The following is a 27,288-nucleotide window of genomic DNA, read 5'->3' as shown; positions in this document are numbered from 1 at the left end:
GTTTTCAGAAGTTTCCCTCTTCCTGGAGACCCTAGCTGCTGATTTTGATGCTTTAAAAGCAGCATTTTCTTTACATGTAAATGCTTTTCTCATTCTTGTGGCAAACAATAAACTGACAGAATGCTTTCCTGGCACTAAAGTATAAAAAGTCAACAAACTGCCAAAGAGGGAAATTGTCTTTCTTCCATTCTCCATCTGCTGCAGGCAGCTGAAGGGTAACTTATAGCAACCGTAGATTAGGAAAAAAATGCACATTGCTATAGAAATTGCCAACAGTAGGCTCACTTGGAGAGCTTGGCTTTATTTGTAGACATTTCCAAACATTATTTGTTCTTTTTCAGGGCCTATTTCAAATTCCATCAAAGCCAGAGACAAGACTTCCATTAATTTCAATGCCTTTGGAGCAGATTCACAGGGGAGAGCCTGTGGCACCCCCAGCCCTGTGGCATTTTTAGTATGTTCATGTAGTCAGATTTCCAGCAGCAGAGAAAGAACTGGACAATGCTACAGAACACATTCATCATAACAGTGAGTTCCTACTGGAAATGTCTGTATCACCAAGCCAGTACATTGAAGTACAGTCTCCTGCCTGTGCTTTCAGAAACAGGCTGTGTTTTTCTTATCTAGAAGGATAAAGTGGGAGGGCTGGGTGCCAGCTGCTGTGAAGCCTGGCAAGTCAGCAGGGCCCAGGAAGAAGCAGGGAGTCTGAAGAAAGCATCATGCAAACACACAGTGGCCAATTAACTTAAATGCAGCTGCCCTCAGCTCTGGCTGCTGCAACAGCTTGAATATAAAACACTTGGATTGGGTGTTCCCAAACTGAAGCCTGTCAAGATTTGTATGGGGCCTGAAAGGGACTCCTAATTTGCAGACATCCCCAAGAGAAGCAGCTGATAATAGTAGTTACACAGTCTAATCTGGGAAGAGGATGGGTGTCTGGGCCAATTAGGTAATTAGAATATGGATTGGCCTTCTTCAGAGCTGGGAAATCCAGTCAGAATATTCACATCTTAGCTGCTCCATGAGCTCTCCCTATTAATCATCAGAAATTCATGTGGGATCTGCTCCAACAGTTCCATAGCTGAACTCTTGATTTACAGGTATGGTGAGAGGGAAGACATCCAGAACAGTGTATTTTCTTCTCCTTTCCTCTCATCCCCCACTAGTTTTCTACCCATGAAACACTTTCCAATTAACTTTATCTTGAAAACCCTGATAACACTCCTGCTTTTTCCTGCTGAGCAAGACAGCCATAAAGTGGAAATGCAGAAAGGTTTTGGGATTGAAGTTCACTCTCAGATATTGACTGGTTGCAGTGCATGCACTTGGCTTTGGCAGAAAGCTGGAGCTGGACTGGCACACTGCAGGGATGGGCACTGCCTTCAGCCCAGCAGTGCAGGGCAGGAGGAATTTCTGCAGTGCAGGAATCCATCAATCACACACTGCTGATTCCTGTGCTCTGCTAACTGGCTCACTAACCCATGTCTAAATATAAATGCCTGTTCTTCCAGTTTCAGGTTATGGTGATATAAATTAATAATAATGGCATCCAACTCAATGGAGTTAATGCCAAGGACAGGAGGATCACAATAGCTAAAAATCCTTATTTGTACTGTGCTCCTACTAAGCTGGTGGCTTTGTAAACTTGATGGATATCTTTTATAAGGAAGTTGAGATGCATTTAGAGATTTCAGCTCCTAAATGTTGCTGGGCTTGCTTCCCAAAGTCCATCATCAGCCTTTGGAACGTGCTAATAGGGCTCTCAAGTAGTTCTGATGATTAAAGCAATATTTCCCATCTTTCCTAAATCATTGATTTAAGTTATGGCCTTCTCTTCTGCCTCCCAGCAGGCATAAATACTGCAGCCCCAAAGAGCTGAGCAGCTTATCTTTTAGGGAAGATGGGAGTATTTCACTTGGGGTGTGGAATTCTAAACAGACACAACAGTCCAAAATTAATCTTACTTGGAACAGCTGAGATGAATCTGCACATGTGTAACCAGGAGGGCAGGATGGATCTGATACAGTAATTATAGGCATTGCATTAGCATCTAAAAGAGGCACCTCAATAATTATTAAAAACAAAACAATCCAGACTAATTAAATGTATCTAGAGAAGCAGTGTGTTTTCTCATCTCACAACTCCCTGTGTTTCTCTTTTTTTTTTATTCTCACTATTTTATCTCTTTGCTGTTGTAAAGACCCCCCAGCTTCAATGTTCACACAATGAAGCCTTTGATGTAGGAACTTTATCTCACTTTTCCACATGTCCAACAGTAGCATATATCAACTTTATCTTCTCTGCTTACAAGGAAAGCAATGATTTCATGTCTTCTCCTCAAACTGATCTCACATGGGATGTGACATTTGTACAATGGAGCTCACAAGGGTCAGTGCAGGGCCTCAGCATCAGCACAACACCCCCCAGGCACAATCACAATTATATATTAGAAGTTCTGTTCTGTCCCATGCTCTATTGCTGCTGCTGTGGCAAGCAGCAAAGAGGAAGGAGAATGCTGATGACATGAAAGGATGACATCTCAAGCTTTTGAAGAAGGCAGCAAAAAGAGTGGTGTCCTGGTAAGCAAGATCAGTGTAATGCACAGCACTGGGCTGAGAATGTGGCTAGGGGTCACAATTCTGATTTCTCTTGCCATGAGTTTGGCTGTGGAGGAAACAACTGAAGAAGGAATACCTTGTTCAAAGTACCAGCAAGCTTTCAACCATTCATGCTATGAGTTTGTTAGACTCCAGCAAACCTTCACAGGTGCCCAGAGCTGGTGTGAGAGAGGAGGAGGGCATCTTGTCTTTATTCAGAATGAAGAAACTCAAGAGTTCTTGCAAAAACATATTGCTGAGGATCAGGAATGGTGGATAGGACTGATCTCCAACTCCTTGCTGAATGAAACTGCTGATGGTAAGTGTTTTTAAAATCACATCTTTAAAATTGTACCAGCTCACGATGCTTTCTTAACGTGGTAAAAAATGCAGTAAGTCCCTTTGTAGATATTTGCTGAAAAGCCTCTTTTGTTGCTGTATATTCAGATTTATATTAAGATGTTTAATTGCCTGCTTCACTTCCTTGTTGCATGTTATCATCCTTTCCATTGGATCTTGTGGTTGTGTGAACACATGATGAGTGAGAGCAGCTTGCTGAACCAGTGAAAAAAAAGTGCTGGGTTAGGTCTCCAGTGGAAGCCAATTCATCCCACTAGGAAGTGCTGCAAGGTCTGATGCAAGGGAAATGGTGAAGTCTGGAGGCTGGGAGCAAAGGTGGAAATGGCAGTGTATCCTTTCATGATTGTATCAGGTTCAGTACAAAATGGAATTGAAGATCATTACCCAGCCTAAACCATCTCTGCTTCAGTAGGAGCAGGGCTACAATCCTGCTCTGCAGGCTCTGACTCTAATTGTGTTACTGTGGAAAATAAACATTCAGGACACAATTTCTCTGTTTGCAGGGTCAGTAACTTGGCTGGACACTTCAAATATCATCTACAGTAACTGGTACAAGGATCAGCCATCTCCCTTCTCATCCATGTGTGGGTACATCCTGAAGAATGCCAAGTATCAGTGGGGTATGACTGAAAATTGCAGCCAGGAATTTGACTTCATTTGCGAGTTTGGTAAGATACACAACAGCTGGAACAGTGAAGTGAGAGTGCTGTGATCACAATGGGGCATAAATTGCCTTGTTGCTTTCAAAGTGGCTGGGAAATAACTTCATGAATCTTTCTAAATGTGAACAAGCAAAAAGTCATATAACCCCAGCAGGTGCTCTTTTCCCAGTGTGCTGATAAAGACCTGATCCAAAGAAGGAAGAACCCACAAATCACTGGGAGATGTAGGTGCTCAGCAACCAGACATTAAGGCCCAGGGTTCCAGCAGAGGGTTAATAAAATAGAAATGGATCTGAGAGTGAATATAGTGTGTAGCTATCCACATCTTCAGTGGACATTAGCTGGCTATGTTAAAGCATGGCTGCAAGAATAAACTCCCACAAGACCATAATACCTGGGCTAGGTAGGACCCGTATGGCTGTACCATAAAAACACTCATTGGTGTGTGCCAGAATCATTTCCATTTGTAACTGAAGCAAAAATACAGGCAGGCTTCCAGAGGCACCACTCCTTGCAGCCTGGAGTGAGCAAAAGTGAGAACAAGTTTTTCTTGTTTCTTCTGAGACCCTTCCACCATGTGAAGTTCAAGGTTTTCCCAGGTTAAGGAAGCAGACAGGAACCTGTACTTCCTGTGCTCAGACAGAAAATCCACAGACATTGTGTCACTCAAGTTGTGACTTGGAACAAACAGTTCTGGACAGGAATGCTGGCAATATCATCCCTTTAAACATATAGATATGAGGGGAATTCGTGCTCCTCCCACTTTGCAAAGGAGTACTTTAAACTGCAGCAGGAACTGGGGTCACAAGCCCACTGGCTGTGGGCTCACTAATATAAAATCCAATCAAGTATGCAAGTACAGGTTTCCACATGCCCTAGAACTGCTGCTGCCCTGTCCAGCAGTCTGCTACTACTGACAGAAATAACAAGTTGTTCTGCAATAAGCAAAGCTAATGAAGTTTTATTTCCTATCCTGAATTTCTGCTCCACATCTCCTCCCTACTCTCCTCAGCACTCCCAGTTCACCCCCATATCCCAGCAGGTCCCACCTCTGCAAATACTTTTCACTGCCTCAACTGCCTCCCCTGCAGCTGCTCCAGAGCTCCAGCTGTGTGTGCTGGTCACTTGAATTCCATGTCCATGGTATTGATGTAGCTCGTTCTCTTCTCCCTAAATATTGCATTTCATGAAATTTTAGGGTGTTGGAACTTTATATCTATACATCAAATTTAGCTGAAGATGACTAACATTAAAAATGACTGGGGTAGAGGGAACTGGCAGACAGCACAATCCCTTAAGCTGATTTTTCTAGCAAAAACAGACTAAAATTATTTTTCCATTACAGCCTCAGTAGACAACTGTCTGTTTGTAAGGAAACTATCATCTGTTACCATAGGATCTGACTGAGAGCCCATTAAATTCAAAGAGCAGCAATATCCTACACTACATTCATCATTCCACGACCCAAGAAACCAAGACCAGATCAAGGCAATTCTACCATTTGGTGTTCTGTAGTTTAGCAGTTTATTATAGTAAATATATATGTATCAAAGCAGGCTTTTTACCTACACACAGACCAAGTTTTGTCCATCTTTCCATGTAAAAGTTGCTGACAACAGCAAAAACTGTGAGAAACCTGCATATAGAGAACAAAAAAAAAGGCATGAGATAATGGTCCATACTAGAATTTATCAGCAAGTTATTTTTCAAGCTTATTTAGAGAGCTCTAATCTGCAAACTGATCATGTTGCTATAGTTACAGCCAGGCTTAGCTTTAGCCTTTAAATAACAATAGCACACAATTATTGCAGTGTGCACACACTGGCACTGTTAATCAAGGGACTTGAGGGGAATGATCCAAACAACAACGGGAGGACAATGTATTTAAACCTGAAACAGCTGAAACAAAAACATCCTTTTGCAACACTCCCATATGAGAGCAGTTATTCACATCCTCCTCTTCAGGGTATTAAGCAGCCTGATTACTACATGAAACTAAGAATTCTGAAAGATAATTAACTGTCCCAGATTAATCAAAGAATGAGGTGTATGTACTTAGAGCTATGACCTTACCCATCTGAGCAGTCCTGCTGAATGAAGTCAGTCAAATATCACACAGGAACAAAGGAGACTCTGTGGCAGAAATGGGATCAGCTCCCATAGTTAATATGCAAACTATTCTCCAAAGCAATTACCTGAATATTATGCAATCCATACATCTCTCTCGGAAGTGAGGAGCAACTTTAAACCTTCCAGTATTTCAGGTCAGACAAGTGCTAAGAGTTTTTCACAAAATACTATCTATTTTTATAATTCAAATATTTTTGCTTATTGAAAACGTCCTCAATGTTTTAATGCAGTAAAAACATAAATCTATTAATTTTGACTCTTTTGTAATTTTCTTAATTGTTTAGCTTAAAAGGGAGAAAAGGGAAGAAATACAAACAAAACAAAATGGACATGGAGTAGGATTGTAGCAGAATTTTTCAGAAATTCAAAAAGGTAATATTTGGGGTTTTTATCTCCTATTAGAATCTGGCCAGAGCATCGCTTGTGATAATTCCAATGCCACTGTACAGTGTGGATCAGGAGAAGTGATTCAAATTGAAGAGAGCTTCTATGGGAGGAAGACCCCTCACTACTGTGTGTCAGAGATTCCTCTGCAGTTTGAGAGAGATGAAGGCTGCAGCTGGCTCAGTGTCAAGGATGAAGTAGCAGGTGGTATCTCACAGCATTGCTTATTAGAAACACAGAGCATGGACCAAAGGCCCTTGTGCCTCGAATACTTTATCTTTTTTCCAGTAGAGTTTGCAAATGGGAAAGTGGATTATTCCTAAAATGAAGGGAATCACAGAGAACTTCTGACAGGGAGGAGGTTGCTACAGGAGGCTGGATGGAAAGGAGAGGTTTTGTGAGGAGCGATGATTCAGAGGAGGAGAAGAGGAGCTAAAGGAGGGACTTTTTCGAAGAGCAAGGATTGACAGGAGGGGAGGAGCAAATGAAGGGCAAGGGGTGTGCCTGACAAGGGTGTCGCTGGCTCCTCTTAATGTAGGAAGAAAACACGTGAACACGCTGATTCCTTGACAAATTCAGTGGGATACACAAGGTTTGACAGAGGTGGAAGGCAACACATCCAAACAAACCTAACTCCAAAGCAGGAGGGGTGACAAGGCTGACACCCACAGGGACATGAGGGACCTGCTGCTCCCTGCCATGTGTCAGGCACCCACCCTGCTGCAGCCAAGGGCTTGGATACTAAACGGTGATTGTGGCCTGTCCCCAGGGAGATTCTTAGGGTTTCCAGCCAAAATTCAACAAAACACAAAAGCCTTTTTTGGGTACCTTTTCAAATTCAGCTTTGTTCCAATAAAATTAATTGTTGCTAAGAAATGCCACAAAATAAGCAGCACACTAAAGGCAAAGTGATGTGGAAATTTGTCTAGAGATCCTTTTTGTTTCTCAGTCATCTTTCATGTGAGCTGTTGTGGCAGTAAAGGAAGAGCCACGTGCTGATCTGAAATGCTCCCTTTGCAGGCCAGTGTCACGGGCTGCAGGCCTGCCAGGTGGCAGCAGATGGCACTTTCTTTGGAGAGCCTTGTCCAGCTCTGGGAAGCTATTTGTCAATTCAGTACCACTGCAAGGAAGGTAAGAGCAAGGGGGATGCCCACACAAGAAGCCTGCCCTGTTCTGTGCTGTAACACTGAGACCACGGATATTTATCTTAAAAATCACTGTTCCATCCTCAGGGAAGAAACTGGAATAGTGGTGATCACTGAAAATAGGCACAAAAATGTAGATTCCCTGTCCTAACTGAGAGTTCTGGGTAGAATACAAAGCCCAGAAATTCAGACACATGAAACATATTTAGATGAAATTATGTTCCAACAATAATTTTGATTACTAGTCATGGAAAAGAATCAGCTCCCTGTCACACCACTAATGCACACAAATTAGCAACAGTACCAGCTGCGGTTTGGAGCAGGCTGGCTCTCAATGCCTGAAAATAAATTGAATTTTGTAAGGAAAGTAGACACACAGTGGCACTGAATTGTGATTCTGCTTTGCAGGTCTGCAGCTGGTTATGAAAGACACATGTTTTGTCTTTGAAAATATCACAGTCACTTTGATCTGGCTGCTGTCACCGTACTCTGGGAACCTTTCCTGTACCATCAGCACTGGAGATGGTCACACCATTGATCCTTACTACCCTCTAACGTAAGATGTAGCCTTCATTTCTCTTCAGACAAGCAGTACATTTCATTGCTTGCACTTTATTGAATGTGCAAAGTCTCATAAATAAGATGCTAAAAACTAGATAGCTCAATAATAGAACATACCTATGAGAGATTTGGGTTCTGCAAAAACCTGTTTAGAAATCAATACAAAATTTTATATTAAGTTGCCAACCACAATCTTACTTCTATTATAACAAGTGTTTCCTATTTTCAACACTATTTATTCCAAATATTAAGATGCAGAATTACTGAAAACATGTCAGTAATTGCCAAACTACAAGCAAATATTATTTCCTTAAGTTTAAAGAGGTTTTTTTTTTTTTGATAACAAAATATAACAAGGACATTCTGTAGTTTTTACTTTAACTGCATAGAAATCCTGTTTTTAATCGATCAAACATTTTTCTGCTGGATTTAAAAATCAGATTTCATCTTAGTGGTAGGAATGACATTTTGAATGAATGAAATTTGGGGAAGTGTTTTCATGTAACGTGAAGGACTTCCCTGGATGGTCTTTCACAAGTTATCTTTCTATTCTAGCCTGGTCAGCAACCTCACACACAGGTACTCCTCTCCTGGGGAGTTCAGTGTATTTGTGGAGTGCACCAGCAGCGAGTGGCACGTGATGGCCCAGAGGCAGGTGACAGTTCAGGAGCAGGAGGAGCAGCTCAGCATCACCGGGTGCTACAGCCAGCACGAGGCAGGGAACAGCTCCTGCTGCCGAACGCTCTATGGGGAGCTGCTCTGGATCCAGGTTCAGCTCACTGCAGGTGAGCATCATTTCTCTGCATCGTTTAAAGGGAAGGATAAATATTATTGCTATCCTTAGGATAGAAACAGGATTGTCATTATGCAAAATAAAAATTCTTTTTAGTCAATGCTTTCCCGCTAATTGTATTCCTGTATTCTCTCACCTCCCTTGGAGGGGTCCTTTCTCAGAGATATTTCACCACCTAAAGCATGAGTATAAACCCTTTTTTCCTATTGGCAAAGCTGATAGCACAAGCATAACTTTAGTCACAAAAATCTATGTGATGCCAGTCAGAATATTTCTATATTTGAAGTTAGAAATTTATGGAAATGCTCCTCTGATTAGAGTAAGAGGATTCCTCTCTGAGCTGGACACATTTGCTGGTGTACATTTCTTTCTCACTTCAAGTTCCTGGAAGCCACATATGTGCTGAAAAAAATTAAAAATCAGTAGTGTATGTTTGAATTCTCTTCTCAAAACATTCCCAGCAGAAAACACACGATAGATTTGCATTAAGTCACCTTAAGTGACTTTATTAAAAATGACTGCATTGCTGCAGTGTTCTTGTGACTCCTGTATAAACACTGGAATGCTGCACAAAGCAGCTGGAACATGTTGGCCTGTTGCACAAGCTGTGAGAAATTTTCATCTGTGTTTTTGCAGGCGATGGAGTAACCTACAGTGTGCTAGCAGATAACATGACACTGAGTGAATCCAGTGCAAAGGAAGGCTTTGTCCCCCATAACCTGACACTCAGCAGGGCCTCTCAGGAGCTGATAGGCCCAGGGATGCACCAGCTGGAGATCCGAGCATCCAGGAGCACGATGGCATCGCAGATCTCTGCGACTATTGCTGTTCATTTAATCGAGCCAGTGTCTGGAATTCAGGCTGCAGTGGCTTCCCACACTCTGCAGCTGGGGCAGGATTTGGAGGTGAATGTCTCTGTGTCCCATGGTGCCCCAGAGGAGCTGATGTTTGAGGTGATTGGATCCAACCAAAGCCAGTGGCACAAAGCAGACGGCCCTCGTGGGGAGCCGCGGGCGTACGGCGTTCCCGTGCCCTGGGAAGGTACAGAAATATCAACGCCTCCTGTGCTTCCAGGACAGCACAGCTCACACAAAGAGTCACAGCATCCTGGGCTAGGGGACAGTAATGCACAGCTGAACTGACAGCTTTTCTGACTGCTCAAAGTCTGCAGAGCAGGATGAACAGCACAGTCCTATGTAAGTGAGCTAAAATTGAAGCAGATAAATGGCTCTGCTCTGCAGAGTCAGAGCAAGGCTTCACCTGATTCTTGCAATGGAAGACACACAGTAAAGAGACATAGGGTTTATTTTTTCATGGCACCATCTGATTGAAGTACAAATGAGGACATTTGCTTGAATAGCAAAGTGTTTTCCTCCTATTTGTTCATTATGTTTCAAGTTTAGACTGCTCTGCATTTTACACTGAAGTAATTCATAATTTGAGGAGTTCTCAGTAGAGATGACAAAGAAAAGGGGAGTTTTTCTGCATGTCCATTTCCAACACATATCTTTTGTAGGAGTTAGTTATGAATAAACATTTTAGTAATATTATCCTTCCATTCTTACATAGTCAAAGCCTTTAAAACATGGAATTAGGCAGATTGTGCCTAAGAGTTAATTAACAGTGGCAGAAGATAAAAAAGTTTCCACCTCTAATGAGCTATTCCAGCCCCATGCCAAAGTGGGAACAGTAGAAGCTAATTATGATTTCATTTCATATTTTTAAATTATGCAATATTAAAAGTTTTATTTGTTCTCCCTGTACCCATTTGAACATCTCTTCCCCATAGGCAGAAATTTTCAAACAAGATAACTGCTGTCTCAAGATGCCTAAACTCATTTGGCCTCCAGTGTTTGTACACCTCTACTTTCCTGTGTGATATCATAGTCAGCTGACAAAGAATTGCATGACAAGGGCTAGGAAAAGGGCAGCTGAGTTATTCAGAAGTTGAGATAAAGGGGGAAAACATTTCAGGAAAAGCCTTTCAGCAGATAACACCCATCAGAAACCCCCCTCAAAACTCTTAACAGAAAAGAAGGGGATTTTCTTTACAAACCCTTTGGACTGGGCTCACTGCTACTCTTAACTGGCCCTTTTCCTTCTCTAGGTACTTATCTAGTGAAAGTGGTGGCCATGAATGACTTCTCAAACATGAGTCTGGATCTTGGATTCATCACTGTGTTGGCAAACAGCTCCCATAAAGAAGGTAATTACATTAATCTGACAGTGCTGGTTTTCACCATGGAAGTGTCTTTTTGCAATCAGAGCATTTCATGGAGTGTTTATGGTTTGCATGCAGTAATTGCTTTCCTTCCAGCAACAGTGCTGAAAACTTTTGTGGGCGCTTCTTCCTGATGAAGGCAGATTCCCTGACTTTGATGTAGTCATAAATTAGCATCACTCTGTATATGTAACACATTGCACATTTGCTGTTTGTCCCAGAAATAATGAGTGAAGTTTATGGCTTGGGACATAGCTTTGAAACCAGAAAATATTTGCATCACAGCAGTCTCATAAATTGCTGTCACTAATGGCTTCTAGATGGCTCATCCTTACATTTACAAGAGCAGATTATACCAGAAATAAAATAACCTCAGCACTAATTGTATTGAAAGTTTTCCAGTGCTTTCCATCAATTTTCCTTTGTACATCAGTGAAACTCCACCACCTTCTGTGGATATATTTTGATTTATACCATTATGTTTGAAGAATCAGGATCATCCCTTTGTAGTCTGTGATGAGTTTGTTGTTACCATTTTACCCATTTGACTGTGCTGTTTGTCACAGCTCTGGAGGGAGTCTGATTCTTACAGCCCCATCTTTCACACTGTCACAAATCAAATCCTGTGGATTTAAGTCATATTCTCTGAGGATGTCTGAAAGCTTTACAGGTAGCACTAAAATATTCTGTTCTTTTTCGCATTAAACAGATTCTGATAAGGAAGAAGGCAGCTACAAAACAAATACCCCAAAGAAAAATGTAAGTATTATTTAAGGACTTTTCTTTAAAATTACTTAGAGATTTTTCTTACCAGTGAAAGTGCTGTATAAGACAGGGAAAAGAAGCATTTGCAGCACAGTAAATTATGGACTAGATGTTCTGTGCTCCATATGGTTTAACACAAAATCTATACCACAAGTCTTGGAGACAAATGTGTTTACAGGCATTCCATCTACAATGCATAAAAAAAGATTAAAGAAAATGAACTTTTTACAACAATTCAGTTTTGGAAGTTAAAATGTGTTTAGATGAATTTTTAATTCATCCACTTGACTAATGTAAACCTCTCTCTGGAAAGTGATCCTTCAAGTAGAGTTTAATATATTTTATATCATTCCCAAGTGTTTTCTGCTTTTGTATTGGAGTGTTTAAATTATTTTGCAATGAAAAATCTCCCAGTTTTTGGCAAACTAAGAAGTTAATGATAAACCAATTGCTAGCAGCTGTCCAAATTTAAATAATAAAAATGCCAGATAGAATATTTAATCATGTTAAAAGTCAAGTTTTTAACAGTAACACTAGCAGACAGACATCTGCTATGGGAGATATACTGCTTCACAAGAAGCCATCATGCTTTACAGATTGCCTGTAAAAATATATTGCATCAGAGGAATATAAATCTAATCCACACCCAAGTTTATCACAGTTTGGTACACAGAAAGACAAACTCAGCTACCCCTTCTCCTCTTTGTTTATAGCTGCAATGTATCCAATTAAGATAAAAAAGGAATGCACCAGAAGACAAGTGGTTGTTCAAGGGTTAGAAGTCTTAGTCCAGATGTGAAGGCTTAATAGGAATTGATTTCCTAAGTACCTAGTTTTGGAAATGGGAGCTGCACTCCTAAACCAGTTCTGTATTTGGGAGAATTTTGCCACACAATTTTTCTGTGCCATCTACTTCTATTCCCATTGCTTCTACTGCCACACTACCTCTGCTAAGAGAAAGATCATATAAACTACAACTCTGCATCCAGTGATTTGGGGTCTAAACTTTCAGACCTTTTTCATTATCAAGAAGCAACATTTGTATGTGTTTATTCATGTTTGTGTTCTAACTGATGCATTTACTTCTTATTTAGGATCACAAAATATATATTAAACCGAGTCGCCACGTGGATCCTTTCACAACTGTTACACTTGCCTGGCCAGACAACAACAATAATTCCAGTTTTCTCTGGACCTGTGGTTTGTGCCTTTCCTGAGCTTTTTTCACCAAGTTTTACTTGATGAGTAACTAACTCACTGTTGTGTCAGATCCAGTGTTAAAATTTTGGCTTAAGGATGCTTCATTTTCTGGCTTTAAAGTTTGTTACTCACTGTACATGAAGAATTTCCTTCTACCCAACCCTAGTTTTGGGACCAAACTAATTATGTATATAATATGGCATAGTACTCCCAAAGGTTCTCCCAAAGGTTTCAGTTTTTCAGTTTTTCAAGATCTACCTGTCCTAAGCTTCTCTCTCATAGCCAAGGACTAATCCCAAGTGATTTACACAGGCATTTGCAAAGTACCCGTGTCTCAATAAACCAGCAAATATTAACATTAAACATGATGCAAACACATTTCTGGCTGAAAACAGAATTGGGATTCAGGCCATCTGTGTTCTATCCCCATAATTATCCCTGACCTCATACATGACTTTGGAAAAGCCTGTACTCTGTATCCAGATTACCAACTCTTTAAATTGCATTCAAGAAACTTGTTTCTAAAGCTCTTTGAAACTCATGGCAGGAAAGTCCTTTATAGGCTGCTGTTGTAACCATAAAGGAAATGTTTCTGCAGGAGCTTGCTGGCCTGCCTGGAATGAATGTGTGAAGCAACAGATTATCCTAATCAACCAAAGTGAGGTGCAAATCCCACCTTCCTGCCTTCCTCCTCCGAAATCAGCAGTGACTGTCAGGATCACTGTCCAAAACCATGGCAGTGAAGAGAGGCAGGATGAGCAATGTCTCTATGTGACTGCAAAACAGGAACTGCAACTGGAAATCAGGTCTGGTTTTAAACCCTGATATTCACAGGTTAATATTATTACTGCACAAGCATAGTGCAAGGCCACAGTTTCCAATAATAATGATAATAAAGTAGTATTGTACTTTTAGAATCATAGAGAACTAGAATCACAGAATGCTTTGGGTTGGAAGAGACTTTAAAGATCATCTTGTTCCACCCCTCAGCCATGGGCAGAACACCTTCCACTAGATCAGGTTACTCAGAGCTCCATCCAGCCTGGCCTTAAACACTTCTAGGGATGGTCCATCCACAGCTTCTCTGGGCAACCTGTGCCAGGGCCTCAACACCCTCACAGTAAAGAAAACTTATTGTTCTAAATCCATTTGCACCTGACCATTATAAAAAATACTGACCAAATAAGTCTTGCTGCATTTTTTAGTCCATGTTTCTGAACACAATCCTTTTACAAACTGAAATACATTCTTCTGAAAACCATTTAGGGTTTTTGACCCCACTGGAGTGTTGGAGATTTCAATGTATCAACCTTGTTGAAACAACAGAATAAATGCCATAAGATATGTGTGAAATTTCTCCTAGACATCTCATACTATGTGTAACTCCCATTTTACTTCCTTGCAGGTGTGAGGCTAACTGCAAGCCAGTGAATGTTAGTGATGAAGTTGTTTTGAGTGTCTCTGGACAGGAGGACTCCCAGGCCATATATTATAACTGGTATTTAGATAACACATTCCAAAGCAAGGTGAGAGCACCAGATTTGTCAGAAATACTGCACTGACACAAATAAATATCCACAAAGCCATATGGCCTCAGAGGGGTACTTTGTCAAGTGATGCTTAGAAATTACTAGTGAAGAATGAGACAATAGGTGCCTGGATTGGGAGGGATTACAATGAAGGGCACCAAACTGCCACCCTGCTTCTGATAAATCACAACAGAAAGAACAGCAAAAAGCCTCTACTGCCATGTGTTCTTTTCTGTCTGATTTTCCAGCCTACAACCCTCCCTCTAGCCTGTGGCCTGACTGGTTTCCAGCAGCATTTTTTGAATTTGCTTCAAAGCAACTCATCCACGTTGAGAATGAACAGCTCCTTCTTGCAGACACAGGGAGAAGCTTTTCAGGTTAAAGTAACAGGTAGGGGCTAACAGGGTTTTTAGGGTTTACAGAGTCCTTCGAGATAATCTCTGCTGACACGACATCATATTGTGAGGAGATAAGTTTGTTCTGGGGTGTTGCATACCAGGAGAAATTCAGGTATCTCACTCCAAGCTGTCAATAACTTTGTTAAGGCTCACCTGAAACAAAGTTATGCTAAATGCTTGATCAAATAGTAGCACTTTGCTTTATAATGCAGACAATCACGTACTGGAAATTGTTCTTTTGTGTTATGGTTGATTCAGTAGCAGGATTTAATTGCTTGTTAGCCCAGCCTGCTGTGTGTGTGCCCAACAGGCAGCCCGGTTGCTGGGTGGGCTCGGTGCAGACCCGGTTGCTCAGTGGGCTCGGTGCAGACCCGGTTATTCGGTGGGCTCGATGCAGACCCGGTCGCTCGGTGGGCTCGGTGCAGACCCGGTCGCTGGGTGGGCTCGGTCAGACCTGGTCGCTGGGTGGGCTCGGTGCAGACCCGGTCGCTGGGTGGGCTCGATGCAGACCCGTCGCTGGGTGGGCTCGGTGCAGAGCTGCCCCAGGCTCTGCTGGGCTCCCTCCTGCCTGACTCTGCTCCCTCCCCTCGCAGCCCGGACCCAGCGAGGTTACGGGGAGCGCAGGTTCCTGCTGAGCACCGCGCCCCCGCCCGCAGCCCCCGGTTGTGCCCTGAGCCCCAAGCACGGCTCGGTGCTCACCGCCTTCAGAGTCTCCTGCAGCGCTCCCGGCTCTGCCAGCCCTGGCAGGCAGCTCACCTATTGCTTCTATGTGACACCAGGTGAGTCCCCAGGCCGAGTGTTTGGCTTCTCCTGACAAGAGCAGAGGCACAACCCGCCCTGCTTTGCTCACGAGTGAACATGGCCTGAGTCTCCCGCTCCCAAAGAGCAGGAGGTGTCTCTGTGCTGTCCCTGAGCCCTTCTTTCCTATTTCAGATTCTCTCCTGGATTGTAGCCCGGATCCTGAACTCTTCCCAGTTTATCTTCCGCTTGGAGAAGAGGAAAATGATTTTATTGTACATGTAAAAATTATTGTTAGCAACAACTTTGGTGATACAGTTCAAACAAATGCTTCAGTGAAGGTACACAGTAGAATTAATTAGTTTCAAGACTCTCAAGGGGATAACTAACCCATAATTGACTTTTGGAGTTTCTTCCTGCTTTAGATGTACTACTTCCTTCTGAATGTGCCATAATCACCATTTTTCTACCTAACAGAGACTATTCTCTGTGTGCTCAAGGACAAAAGATCTTCCACTGCCCTTTTTTCTAGAACAAAAGCCTATAAGGATTGTTTGTACATTGACTGAGCAGTGTAAGCCTATTTACTGAGTCTGGAATTACTCTGTGTAGGCCCCAAAAGCCCCAGTGTAGACCCCAAAAGCCCCAGTGCCACAGTAAGGAGATCCTTATCAGGCCATTAAAAATAAAACATCTAAAATGGGGAACATGAACCCCTATCTAGGCTGTCATTAAGATGATCATGGAAGCTGTTCAAAGAAAATTGTAACAATGTTGAGAGCATATCTGATTCCTTCACCAGGTTGGACCTGCAGATGTGATGGATGGGAACCTGACCCTGCAGGCTGTGGTATCTGAGAAGGCAAACACCATCCTAAAAGATGGGAACAGCAGCATGAGTCTCTTCCAGCTGTACAAGTCAGTCACATCTGTCCTTAATCAGCAGATCCAAGAGGAAAGTTTTAACATGTCTTTACAGACAGACACACGAAAAGAGGTAAGCAATACACTTTCTTGCAGTAAAATGTCATATAATGGATTCTTTGACAGTTCTTGTGTAATAAAAATCTCACATATCACCAACTTGAAATCAATGAAGGTTTCAAGTTTCTAGCATCTGTCTCAGTGTTTGGCACAGGTCTCAGCTAGTTTTCACTATTTGTCTACATAAATTATTTGTTTTATCATTCATCAGTAAAACAGTTAATTCTCAATTGTTATTTCATTAATTTGAACTAGTTAATCTAAACCTAATTTTCCCAAGCAATTTAAATATCAAATATCAATAAAATGGCATCTCCAGAGGGATAAATATCCTATCTAATTTCCCCCAAAAGCACTAGATGGCAGGTAATTTTCTTTAGTCCATTTTAGCCACCAGTTGATGCTTCAGTCACAAGCTGATATTTGTACAGTGCTTTGAGTGCCTCAGATGAAGAGATCTAGAGAATGCATCCTTCAATTAAGATTCATTATTTGAATAACATCAATCACACATGGCTCTGCTTTCTCTGCAAGTGGCATTTACACAGTAATTCACATACATTAGTACAAATTCTCACAAGTAACTCTCCTTGCTCTTAATGGATGTTAAGTGTATGAATTCTCTGTGCTGGGAGGTAACATAAAACTCATGATTATGTAATTACTAGGGCAAGTGGCATCTTGTCAGCAGAGCTAATATGAGCTCAAATGATGCTTGTTGTGGAGTCTTACTCTACTGCATAACTTACAGCAAGCCTGGCTGTCAATACACAGCACTACTTTCACAGCCTAATTAGCATCTTGTTCCTTTGCCTAATTATCCCTTTTCATCCCAAGCTCCGAGGGCTGATGCTGACAACTCTCTCTGCTGTTAACATAACATCAATGCAGACTGCTCTGAAGATGTCAGAGGTATTGAAAGAAATCACTTACAGGAGTGAGGAGCTGTCTGTCTCAGCACAGGTAAGAAGTAATTCATCTTATATTTCCTCACACTAATAGCAGAGACTCTAATTATCCCACTGACCTTGGAAGAGTTTCAGTGCTTTATAATTATCTGTTCTTACCCATTTCTTCAACTGTACCAGTATGTGTATTTTGACCAGCAGTATTTTGACTCTGTCTAGAGTAAGTAAATTCAAGTCTCAGATATTGTCTCAGCAATCTCTACAACCCAGGCTATGACCATTACATTTATCATACATTTTTGAGACAGAATCCTTAACTTTTAGTCAGAAACATGTCAGGGTGCATGTTTTCTCCTGTAAAGCACTTTTAGAACCCTGAAGAAGAACTGTCCCAAGAGGGTTTTTCTAGAGTTGCCCACATTCATTCATCCCTGATCCTGGCACTGCACAAAATGCAGATGGGCAATGGTGAAGGAACATGTCAGCACCCAGAGGAGCTGGGCACAAATGTGCAGGTTGGTCCCACAATAGTATCTCCTGAATCTTGTCTGGCAACAAGGCATTATTAGTAGCTGATGCTGTTTATGGTTATGGGGTGAGCACATGGCAGGACAGAACAAACTGTCACTGGGGGAAGTTTCCCAAATATGCAGGCAATAAAAACAGCTGTTCTGATTTCTGATGGATTATAGAGTTGGAGCCAGACAATGGCTTGGAGCATTTCAGCAGGATGTGGTTAACTTTGGCAAGACCAGAACACAGCTCAGATCCAGCCCTCACCCTCCAGAAAGGCTGCTCAGCATTCACTGCTGTGGGGGTGGATGTGTCCAAGCCTGCAGTGAATTTGCCTGGCTCCTTCACTATCCTGGGCTAAAATCTGACCAATGCTTTCCCAGTCCCAAAGCTGCATCCAGGCACAAAATAAAAATTGTAAAACTCATTCTCCTTTGGCACTTGGCACTTGGCACTAAGATAGAAACTTATAACTTAATTTAGTACTTTACTGTACATCTAAAAGCTATCCTTGCCTAGGGTTTGACAGACAAACTTCTTTCAGATTTATTCATCTTTTTATGGATTACATCTGTAGAAGCAGGTTGCATTTTTCATGCCTGTACTCCATTTTGGTGTACCACCTAGTATATCATCTTTATTAGCATTTGAAGTATTACCCCAGCACAAATAATTATAGTAAAAATGGCATTACCCACTAATAGTCCCAAAAGATTACTGATGTTGCAATATTCAGTGAAAGACACAAGTGTCACTTGTGTCATTTGTAGTGCCAGCACATATAAACTGCTCCTGTGTTTCTCCTGCAGGTGGAAGCCAGCAACACTCTGAAACATGTCAGTGTCTCCTTGCTCACTGTAAACACAGAGCACAGCAGAGATGGTCAGGAGTTAAAGGAAGCAGCCAACTATTTGTTTAATGCAGTGAGCAGTGTTCTTAAAGCTTCTGTAGAAATCAGAGCTGGGAACACTTCAGTGCCAGAGGCAAAGCAGGTAATTTAGATTTGGTCCAGTTTGTACTGTACTGTACTGTGTGTGAATATTTGTTTGCTTTAGGAGGTTTTTAAAATCTCTGCTGCCTCTTGTATTTTTAAATTGCCATGGGGAAAGGTTCATTGTGACACCATGATAGACCTAAATATCAGAGGAAACTTCTCCCCAGTTAGACATGTTACATTGGATATCTGTTAATGAAGATGATAGAGGCCTCCCAAGATTTGTTACATTGAAATCTGAACAGGACAGGGAACACAGCATCAGCTCTGACCCCTAATTGATGACAAGCACGTTGAGATTTTTTTCAGATTTGCTTCCATCCCCTCCTTTTGCCCCATAATTCAAGGAAGCCACAGGTATTAAATATTCATGATTGCCACCACTACTTCACAGCTTGAAGCAGCTCTGGTTGCTGCTGACACTTTTGCAGAAAGCTCTGATTATCTGTTCAGAAAGACACAACACATCTATTTTGTCCTGCCCTTTCCTATCTAGATGTGAATTGTCACAGCTAACTCTGTGAGTGTCCTGGGCTGAACATACTTTAATTTCATCACTGCAAGGGAGTAGGGATGAAATAAATCTGAGAGAAAAGATAATCAAAATATTATTTAAAAACTTGTTGGACAAGTTTTCCAACAATAACCCACTAATAATACACAACTGATATGTAATTAGGTCTTGCTTTTCCAAGTAACAAAACACTAACACGTGCAGCTAAGGGCATTAATACACAGAAGTACATGAATATATCGATTGATGGCATGCTTGTCATTTCAATGTATAGAAGTTATAAAAATAACAATATAGAAGTAAAAATCTGTAAGGCATTTATCTGCCACAATGAGAATTACAAAAACTGAATTGCAATAGAATAACTTTCTCTGAGATTAGGAAGCTTATCACCAAATTTATCTGTAGGGGCCTGAGTAAATATATGTATTGTAAATATATGTATGGCAGTAAAAGATCTCTGTATTGCATTAGTGACCCTGCCCTGATTCTAGTTGCTGTAAATGGGCTGCAGCTGTGATGTGCTTGATTGGGCAGCAGCTGTAGCCCATGGAGGTAACTGAGATAAAAGGGGGTGGGGTGATCAGGGAGAGCTTTGGAGAGGAGCCCTGACTGAGAAGCAACAACACCACTGCTGTGAAGATCTGCTGTGAGAAAACCACCCAGAAGGTATGAGACTCTGGAAATAGGATATACAACAATATGAATACAACATTTATCAGCTTAGTAAAACACCAAAATTAAATGGAAGTAATGACAAATAATGTGCAGCTTGATAATCCTGAGTACCTTTGTTGTAAATTTCCTCCTCCAATTCTTTTTCAGAGTTCAGTGTCACACCAGCTCCTGAGTACAGTTGAAAATCTCCAGAGTGCCCTTCTGTTTGGGAAGGCACCAGGTGATGAGCCAACAGTGCTCACCTCTCCCTCTGCCACAATGTACATGCACAGGTAAAAGCTGCAGTGTCCCTCAGTGAAGCTTCTGAGAGCTACAAATGTTAATTCCATTGTGCTTAAACACAATGTTTGGAACTAATAAATACTGTAGCATAATGACAATTTCAATAGTGCAACAAGTCTGTTGTTAGTGACTGATAGTAAGAACAGGTTGGACTCCAGGAGCATCACCTCAGAAATTCCCATGCTGTGTGTTCTTTAACCAGCAGAGAATTTGCTACAATTTCCTGAATGAGGCAGTAGTCACTTACTTTTGAAATGATGTAGAAAACTCATGCCATACCAGCTGAGGGTTTCTTTTCCAAGTTGCCAATAAATTACATGTTACATGGAACTGTAAGCAGCTTGGCAGAAGCAAATAAAATCCTGAGGAGCCTGATGAGCATTTTCCATTCCCTATAATCATTCCTAAATTGTTCCCCAAGAGCCTGGTTTTCATCCACATCAAACTGTGCATTCAAATCAAGAGCATGTTCACACAGAAACCAAGGCTTTCAAACAAGTACACCTTGGTAAAACTTCCTCTCCAGATGTGCCAATTCCACCCCTTTTTTGATGATTCTATGGTAGCATTACAGGGAGTACTGCATCAGGGACAGATTCATGTATGAAGTATTTACTGGCAGACTTAGAAATTGTCTTGCAACTAAATTATATTCTTGAAGAGAGAAAGATTTCTCTGTAGATATGAAGTCCATGCTATTGATGTTTGGGTTTTTTTCTGGTGGTTATTTTTCCTTCTATTATTTTTTCTCTTTTATTCTGCTTTGCTTATGCCCAACCCTAACTGGACAGATTGCAGACAGAAAACATGGATAGCACATCCATTAACATCTCCAATTCCAGCTCTGCCAGCTTTACTCTCCCACCTGCTTCCTCTCTCAATATTTCAGGAGCTGATGGTGAAACAGTGGATATAAGGGCAAGTAAACAGCTTTTATCTAACTCTATTTGATATCCAGCTTACATTCCTCATCTAATGGGTTTAGAATTGTTTATCCTTTCACAATGAACACACAAGCACGTGTCATTCCTCCTGTCATGCCAAGAAAATTTGAAATTATTGGTCTAAGAAGCTTTCATTTATCTTAATTGCATGAGGTTGGTTCAGCAAAGACAACAGAATTCCTAAATTCCCCATCCCATCAGCCCCTTACATGCACTTTGATTCACACATTCATGGCAGCAGCAGACAATGGAGTGAATCAAGACCTCCACATCTGTTTGCTGTTTATTTACATCTTATGCTCTGAGGAGGATGCAACAGCTCACAGTCCATATCACATTCAAACTAAGCCACAGCAGCCTTCTTTCATCCCAGCAGGAAACACCTGAGTGGGGACTCAGATCCTGCAAGAGACAAATGTGCTGATGGTAGCACAGCCCCCATCTGAAATAGGACATGGTGTTTTTTTCTCTCAGAACGATAGATTGCATATACTTGTCATATTTTCATAATACATTTTCTGAAGATCTCTCTGGTTGGTTTAACCCTCTCAGGAGACTCCTAAAATCCCTGCAAACATTTTTTTTTTCATTACACCTCTTCCAACTCTGCCAAAAAGGTGTCACACTGTATGGAAACAATAAAGATTGTTGTACACATTGCAGAATGAAAATCACTTCCAAGGTTTATAGACCCACCTTAGAGATAAGGTAGGGTCTTATTAAAATGTGGATGCAGACTTCATGTAAGTTTACTTCTATTTGGGTCTGAGCTCATTCTTTCACTATAATCAGGGTGTGAATAAAATGAAATATTGACAATAGCTCAGTTGTCTGATTGTTCATGTCTCCTAACAGATGGTGAGCTTTGCCATGAATCCCTTTTTCTCCAGTGACAGCAGTTTTGACATCAGTGGAACAGTGGGAGGTCTAAGTCTAACTGGTCTGGATGGTTTGATCATACCTGTCAGCAACCTCAAAGAGAACATTGAGGTAAATCCACTATTTCCTAACTCTCACCCTCTTTTCCCATTTTTTTCTTCTCTCCATTAACAAACTGTCATTTGTGTTATCATTTGTGAGGTGAACACAGATGCTGTTGGTGTTCATTACATTAGATAATGGGCTGATGCTGTCTGTATTGTGGTGGAAAAAAAAAACCCAAATATTTCTGTCTTTTCTTGAAAAGGAGGCATTTTATTCTTCCTTTGAATGGATGTAAGAATGCTACTGGTTGTGGAAATAGATTCCAGATTACAGTCATCCCAAAGCACAATGTGAAGTCTGATTTCACCATCCAACTACTGTATTTATTGAACTACTCTTTGGCTTCCTAGCCCATGTATAAACTGACATCTGAATCATTCATACATGCACTTTATACAGCCAATGTCTCAGTCATAATCACAGTTCTCAGTTCAGAAATGCACTAACCCTAACCCTAATCTTTGTCATGAGTCTACACAGATTTCAAATTAATTTTTCAGAGGTTAGTTGACATTAAAAAGAAAATTACTTTGAAAGTAGTACTTTTGCTGGCCACGATTTCCTGATGTTATGAAAAAAGATAATCTAGCATGTGGGCTGCATGCTAAGAAGAAAAATGCTTTTCTGTATTTAAACCTATGTCTTTTTGTTTAAAAACAGATCATGTTACCAAGGCTTTCAGCAGCTCAGGAAGATAAGATTCTGTTGAATCTGGGCAATTATAGCACTTTTCAAGTCAATGTTACCTCAGAAAGCACATCTATAGTGATCCACCTGGAATCTGAACACGACATTCCACTAATACTTTACTTGGGGTATGGTTATCACCCAAATGAAACCAACTATGATATGAAAAATCATCTGTTCTGTAAGAAAACTTCTGGAGGTAAGAGAAGTGGTTAGGGACTCATGAACTTGCAGAATGAGTCTTGACCATGAGTTCAGGTGTCTAGCTGGAAAGAAACCTCATGCTTCAAAGTTCCAATCTCTTGAATAAAGTGTTCATTAACAGGAGGAAAGATTGATTTGATCAATGAGTTGCTAAGAATGATTTCACACCTGTTTCTTTGCTTCATTTATTATATGCATGCTTCTGAATTAGCCTTTTTATATATACATTGAAACTAAAATATTTATGTTCAAGGTGAGATGAACAGCTGGGTTCTCAGCCCAGAAGAACTCATTTTTGGAGAGGGAACCTACTATTTCATGGTTTTACAAGATATGGGAATGGATTCAGCAGCCTACAGTGGGCTAACCATAAATGCCACTTGCTTTGCATCCCGCTGTGTGTTTTGGGATGAGCACCAGGGAGGCTGGAACAGCCATGGATGTCATGTAAGTAGAGCAAAACTAAACAATGTGTCTGTTACACACTTCAAAGGCAGCCCTCATAACCACCATCTGCAGTAACTGACACCATGAAATATGATCATTCTGAGATGTTTTAATAAACTCAAGAAGTTTAGTCATATTGAACTAACCTTTAAACAACAGTCCCATTTCTTGGGATGAACTTCTATATAAGAAGAAATGGAACCACTCTGACAAGTGGTTGTAATATATTGTAATGCCCATTACTGGTTGGGTGTTAGATATAACATTCTTTGTTGGAACTTGAACAATTTGGTGTGCAGCAGCTCTCTACACTAACTTACCAATCTCAGCACTGTCTTTTCATTTTCTTGGTAAGTCATCTAATAGTGAAGGCAGATCTTTTATCAGAAATCTTTTCTGGGTTTCAGGTAGGACCAAAAACAAACCCTAGCAGCACACAGTGCCTCTGCAACCATCTGACCTTCTTTGGGAGCTCCTTCTTTGTCATACCCAATGCCATAGATGTCAGCAAAACAGCACAGCTGTTTGGTACATTCGTGGACAATCCTGTGGTGGTGACAACTGTAGGATGCATCTTTCTGATATATGTGCTTGTAGTTATTTGGGCTCGAAGGAAAGACATCCAGGATGATGCCAAAGTAAGTCTCCAGCTAATAAAGTCCATGTACTCAGGCCCACCATGTATTCAATTCCTACCATGCCTAGCCTCTTTCAATAGGAAAACAGCTATTCCTTTCCTACTCCTTTCCCTGTAACTCTCTATTTACTGGTAAGTAATCATTGTTCACAAGATGACAAATTCCTACTCACAGCCTTCAGGAGTCTGTACTTACAGTTCAGCTAACACAGTGCCCATGTTGTGTGGCTCTGCAGGTGAAAGTCACAGTCCTGGAAGACAATGACCCCTTTGCTCAGTACCGGTACCTGGTGACAGTTTTCACAGGGCACCGCCGGGGCGCAGCCACAACCTCCAAGGTATCAGTGACTGTGTGGGAGGAGTTTATTTGCTTTGAGAGCTGGATGAATAATAGAGCACCTGAGGCTATTGAACAGGACAGCTCAAATGCACTGTCTGAGCCAGAAAGCCCTGAGGTTTGATGAAAGGAGAAATAATCGCATTTAGGATGGAGATGTGCAAATCTTCATTTTGCCTTTTTATTTTCCAGGTGACTCTCACCCTTTATGGACTGGATGGAGAGAGTGAGCCCCACCATCTAAATGACCCTGATACACCAGTCTTTGAACGAGGAGGAGTGGATGTTTTCCTCCTCTGTACCTTCTTTCCTCTTGGGGAACTGCAGAGTATTAGATTGTGGCATGATAATTCAGGGCACAGTCCATCCTGGTAAGTGGAGATCTGGAGAGGCTGGGAAGTAAAAATCCACTAAAAACTTTTTATAATGACAACAGCTTTCCCTTTCTAACACTTGAAAATTTTCCTTTCTGCGGTTCTAGAAAGAAGTGTTAGATTCTACTTTTTGCAGCTAAATAGACCAAATCATAGCCTAAAGTGCAGGACCAGGAGTGTTTCCCATATCCCATGTCCAGTACAGGATGGGATATGTCCTGTGCATTACAGTTTAGTCACCCCAAGAAGCTGATGGCCAGAGTTTTTCCTCCACAGTCCTGCTGAGCTCTGGATGGCACACACTCAGTGGTATGTGACTGTGCCCTGTGTGTTTTTCCAACAGGTATGTGAACCGAGTATTAGTCCATGACCTGGCATGGGATCAGAAATGGTACTTCCTCTGCAACTCTTGGCTAGCCATTGATATTGGAGAATGTGTCCTAGATAAAGTGTTCCCAGTAGCAACAGAACAGGACATGAAGCAGTTCAGGTACCTCCTACTTCATGGATTTTTTTTTTCTCTTGATAGCAGTCAGTATTGAAAAACAAGCATGAAAAAACCAGACCAAAGCCCTAGAAAAAAAGGAAAACAAGGAAGGTCTTTCCACTGTCCTTAAAGGGCTCTGAATAAGGGAGAGAGGGAGGATGGCTACATAAATCATTACCCTAACAGTAGTATGATACTGAAAATATTGGTGCTAAAGGATAGCCTGACAAACCTACAGAAACCCAAACATCTTCTCTTAATTGTTATTTTCTTAACAATTTAAATAGGAACTATTTCCTTTCCCCCTATGCTGTGTCCAAAAGGAAAGGACATAAGTAGCTATGACCATTCCGTGCAAATCAAGCCATGATATTTGATCATTTCTCCTAGTTACTACTATTGCTGATAGTGCCTAGAAGCATAAACAGCTTGGGACCCCGAACTAGGGCTTTGTTCTTCCCTCTCCTTTCTACATATCCATTTGATTTCCCTCTTCTCCTTCCCAGCAATCTGTTTTTCATGAAGACCTCCAAGGATTTCCAGGATGGGCACATCTGGTACTCGGTGTTCAGCCGCTCCCCTCGGAGCCCCTTCACGCGCGCCCAGCGCGTGTCCTGCTGCTTCTCGCTGCTCCTCTGCACCATGCTCACCAGCATCATGTTCTGGGGGGTGCCCAAGGATCCTGCTGAGCAGAAAATGGATCTGGGTAACAATCCTCACCATTGCTTGGGCAGGCAGATAGAGAGACAGCAGAATCTGGAAGCAAGAGTTGATTAAATGTTTGGTTTTTTTCACAAGAAAGGGACTTGATGGTTTATTTTGCCTGGGGTTATTCTTCCTTCTCTGCTCTGTTTGACCTTGACAGGTAGGATCGAATTCACATGGCAGGAAGTGATGATTGGCTTTGAGAGCTCCCTCCTCATGTTCCCCATCAACCTGCTCATTGTGCAGATCTTCAGGAACATACGACCCCGGCCAGCCCAGCAGGGCAGAGAGAAGAAGCTGGGAAAGAATGGCCGAGTGTCCCCAAGCCTGCCTCCCACCCCAGGGGCCTCCCAGGCTGCCTCTCTCACTCCCGAAGCTGTGACAAAGGCAAGTCCCAGTGAGTCCTGCACTGCCCTCTGCTGCCACACACCACCGGCTTCCCCAGCTCCACAAATTTCCCTGTTTCGATGCTCTTCAGCATCCCTTCCCTGTCTGAAGGGAAAACCCAATTACCACTGGCGCAAAGTGCCCACCTAAATGCAATCCTTCATTAAGGTCTGCCTCTGTACATGCCAGCCCTTGCACAGTTATTGTGTGTGCCCAAATCACTGTGTTCAGGGGTTAGAGCAAACACTCGGCAACACAGCGAAGATAAAAGGTATCATGGAACACATCTCAGCTTAGGTCCTCAGGCAGGCACACTGCCCTTTTGAACCACAAAAGCTGCCTTGCTGAACTCACTGAAATCTGCCTGTCACATCCAGCTCTGTAGGATGTGCTATTCTTATCCATCCTGGAGATTTCAGTAGTTGGTGCAGCTCCCAGCCAGTGGTGCTGTCAGATCACATCAGCATAAGCCACTGCAGCCAGAGTCACTGCTGTGCTGCTGCTGTCTTTCCTAGGACATAAGAAGAATTGCCAGCTCACTCTTTAAAGCCCTGAAGACTCCATCTCTCACCTCGGCACCAGACCTTGAAAAATCAGCTAATATCAACACACTCCTGTCATTGGTTGAGGATGTCATCTGTCAGCAGAACAGAGCTGGGCAAGGGTTTTGTGATGACAGCAAGAAGGATGGCCCTGTAATTGTCACATTGGGTGCTATGGATATCCAAGGTAAATAACA

General features: G+C 41.8%; 1 protein-coding gene across 1 annotated transcript in view; it reads left to right on the top strand.

Annotated features, from left to right (window-relative positions):
* Window positions 1-2,467: 2,467 nt before the first annotated feature.
* The window catches only part of LOC131089325 (polycystin-1-like protein 2), a 35,810-nt gene continuing 10,989 nt past the window's right edge, over window positions 2,468-27,288 (top strand). The window contains 31 exon segments of the mRNA XM_058034011.1: window positions 2,468-2,527; window positions 2,529-2,916; window positions 3,461-3,625; window positions 6,152-6,337; window positions 7,154-7,264; window positions 7,687-7,834; window positions 8,395-8,624; window positions 9,269-9,673; window positions 10,740-10,838; window positions 11,563-11,612; window positions 12,713-12,818; window positions 13,417-13,624; window positions 14,224-14,344; window positions 14,596-14,737; window positions 15,339-15,524; window positions 15,679-15,824; window positions 16,286-16,480; window positions 17,305-17,430; window positions 18,698-18,880; window positions 20,222-20,346; window positions 21,148-21,274; window positions 22,156-22,290; window positions 22,945-23,170; window positions 23,429-23,622; window positions 24,030-24,260; window positions 24,496-24,597; window positions 24,789-24,967; window positions 25,314-25,460; window positions 25,964-26,163; window positions 26,323-26,549; window positions 27,065-27,278. Coding sequence (XP_057889994.1) covers window positions 2,468-2,527; window positions 2,529-2,916; window positions 3,461-3,625; window positions 6,152-6,337; window positions 7,154-7,264; window positions 7,687-7,834; window positions 8,395-8,624; window positions 9,269-9,673; window positions 10,740-10,838; window positions 11,563-11,612; window positions 12,713-12,818; window positions 13,417-13,624; window positions 14,224-14,344; window positions 14,596-14,737; window positions 15,339-15,524; window positions 15,679-15,824; window positions 16,286-16,480; window positions 17,305-17,430; window positions 18,698-18,880; window positions 20,222-20,346; window positions 21,148-21,274; window positions 22,156-22,290; window positions 22,945-23,170; window positions 23,429-23,622; window positions 24,030-24,260; window positions 24,496-24,597; window positions 24,789-24,967; window positions 25,314-25,460; window positions 25,964-26,163; window positions 26,323-26,549; window positions 27,065-27,278 — 5,362 coding nt within the window.

Source organism: Melospiza georgiana, chromosome 14 (assembly GCF_028018845.1).
Source record: "Melospiza georgiana isolate bMelGeo1 chromosome 14, bMelGeo1.pri, whole genome shotgun sequence".
Lineage (NCBI taxonomy): Eukaryota > Metazoa > Chordata > Aves > Passeriformes > Passerellidae > Melospiza > Melospiza georgiana.
The sequence above is the reverse complement of the archived record's forward strand: the minus strand, read 5'-3'. Positions and strand labels throughout refer to the sequence as shown.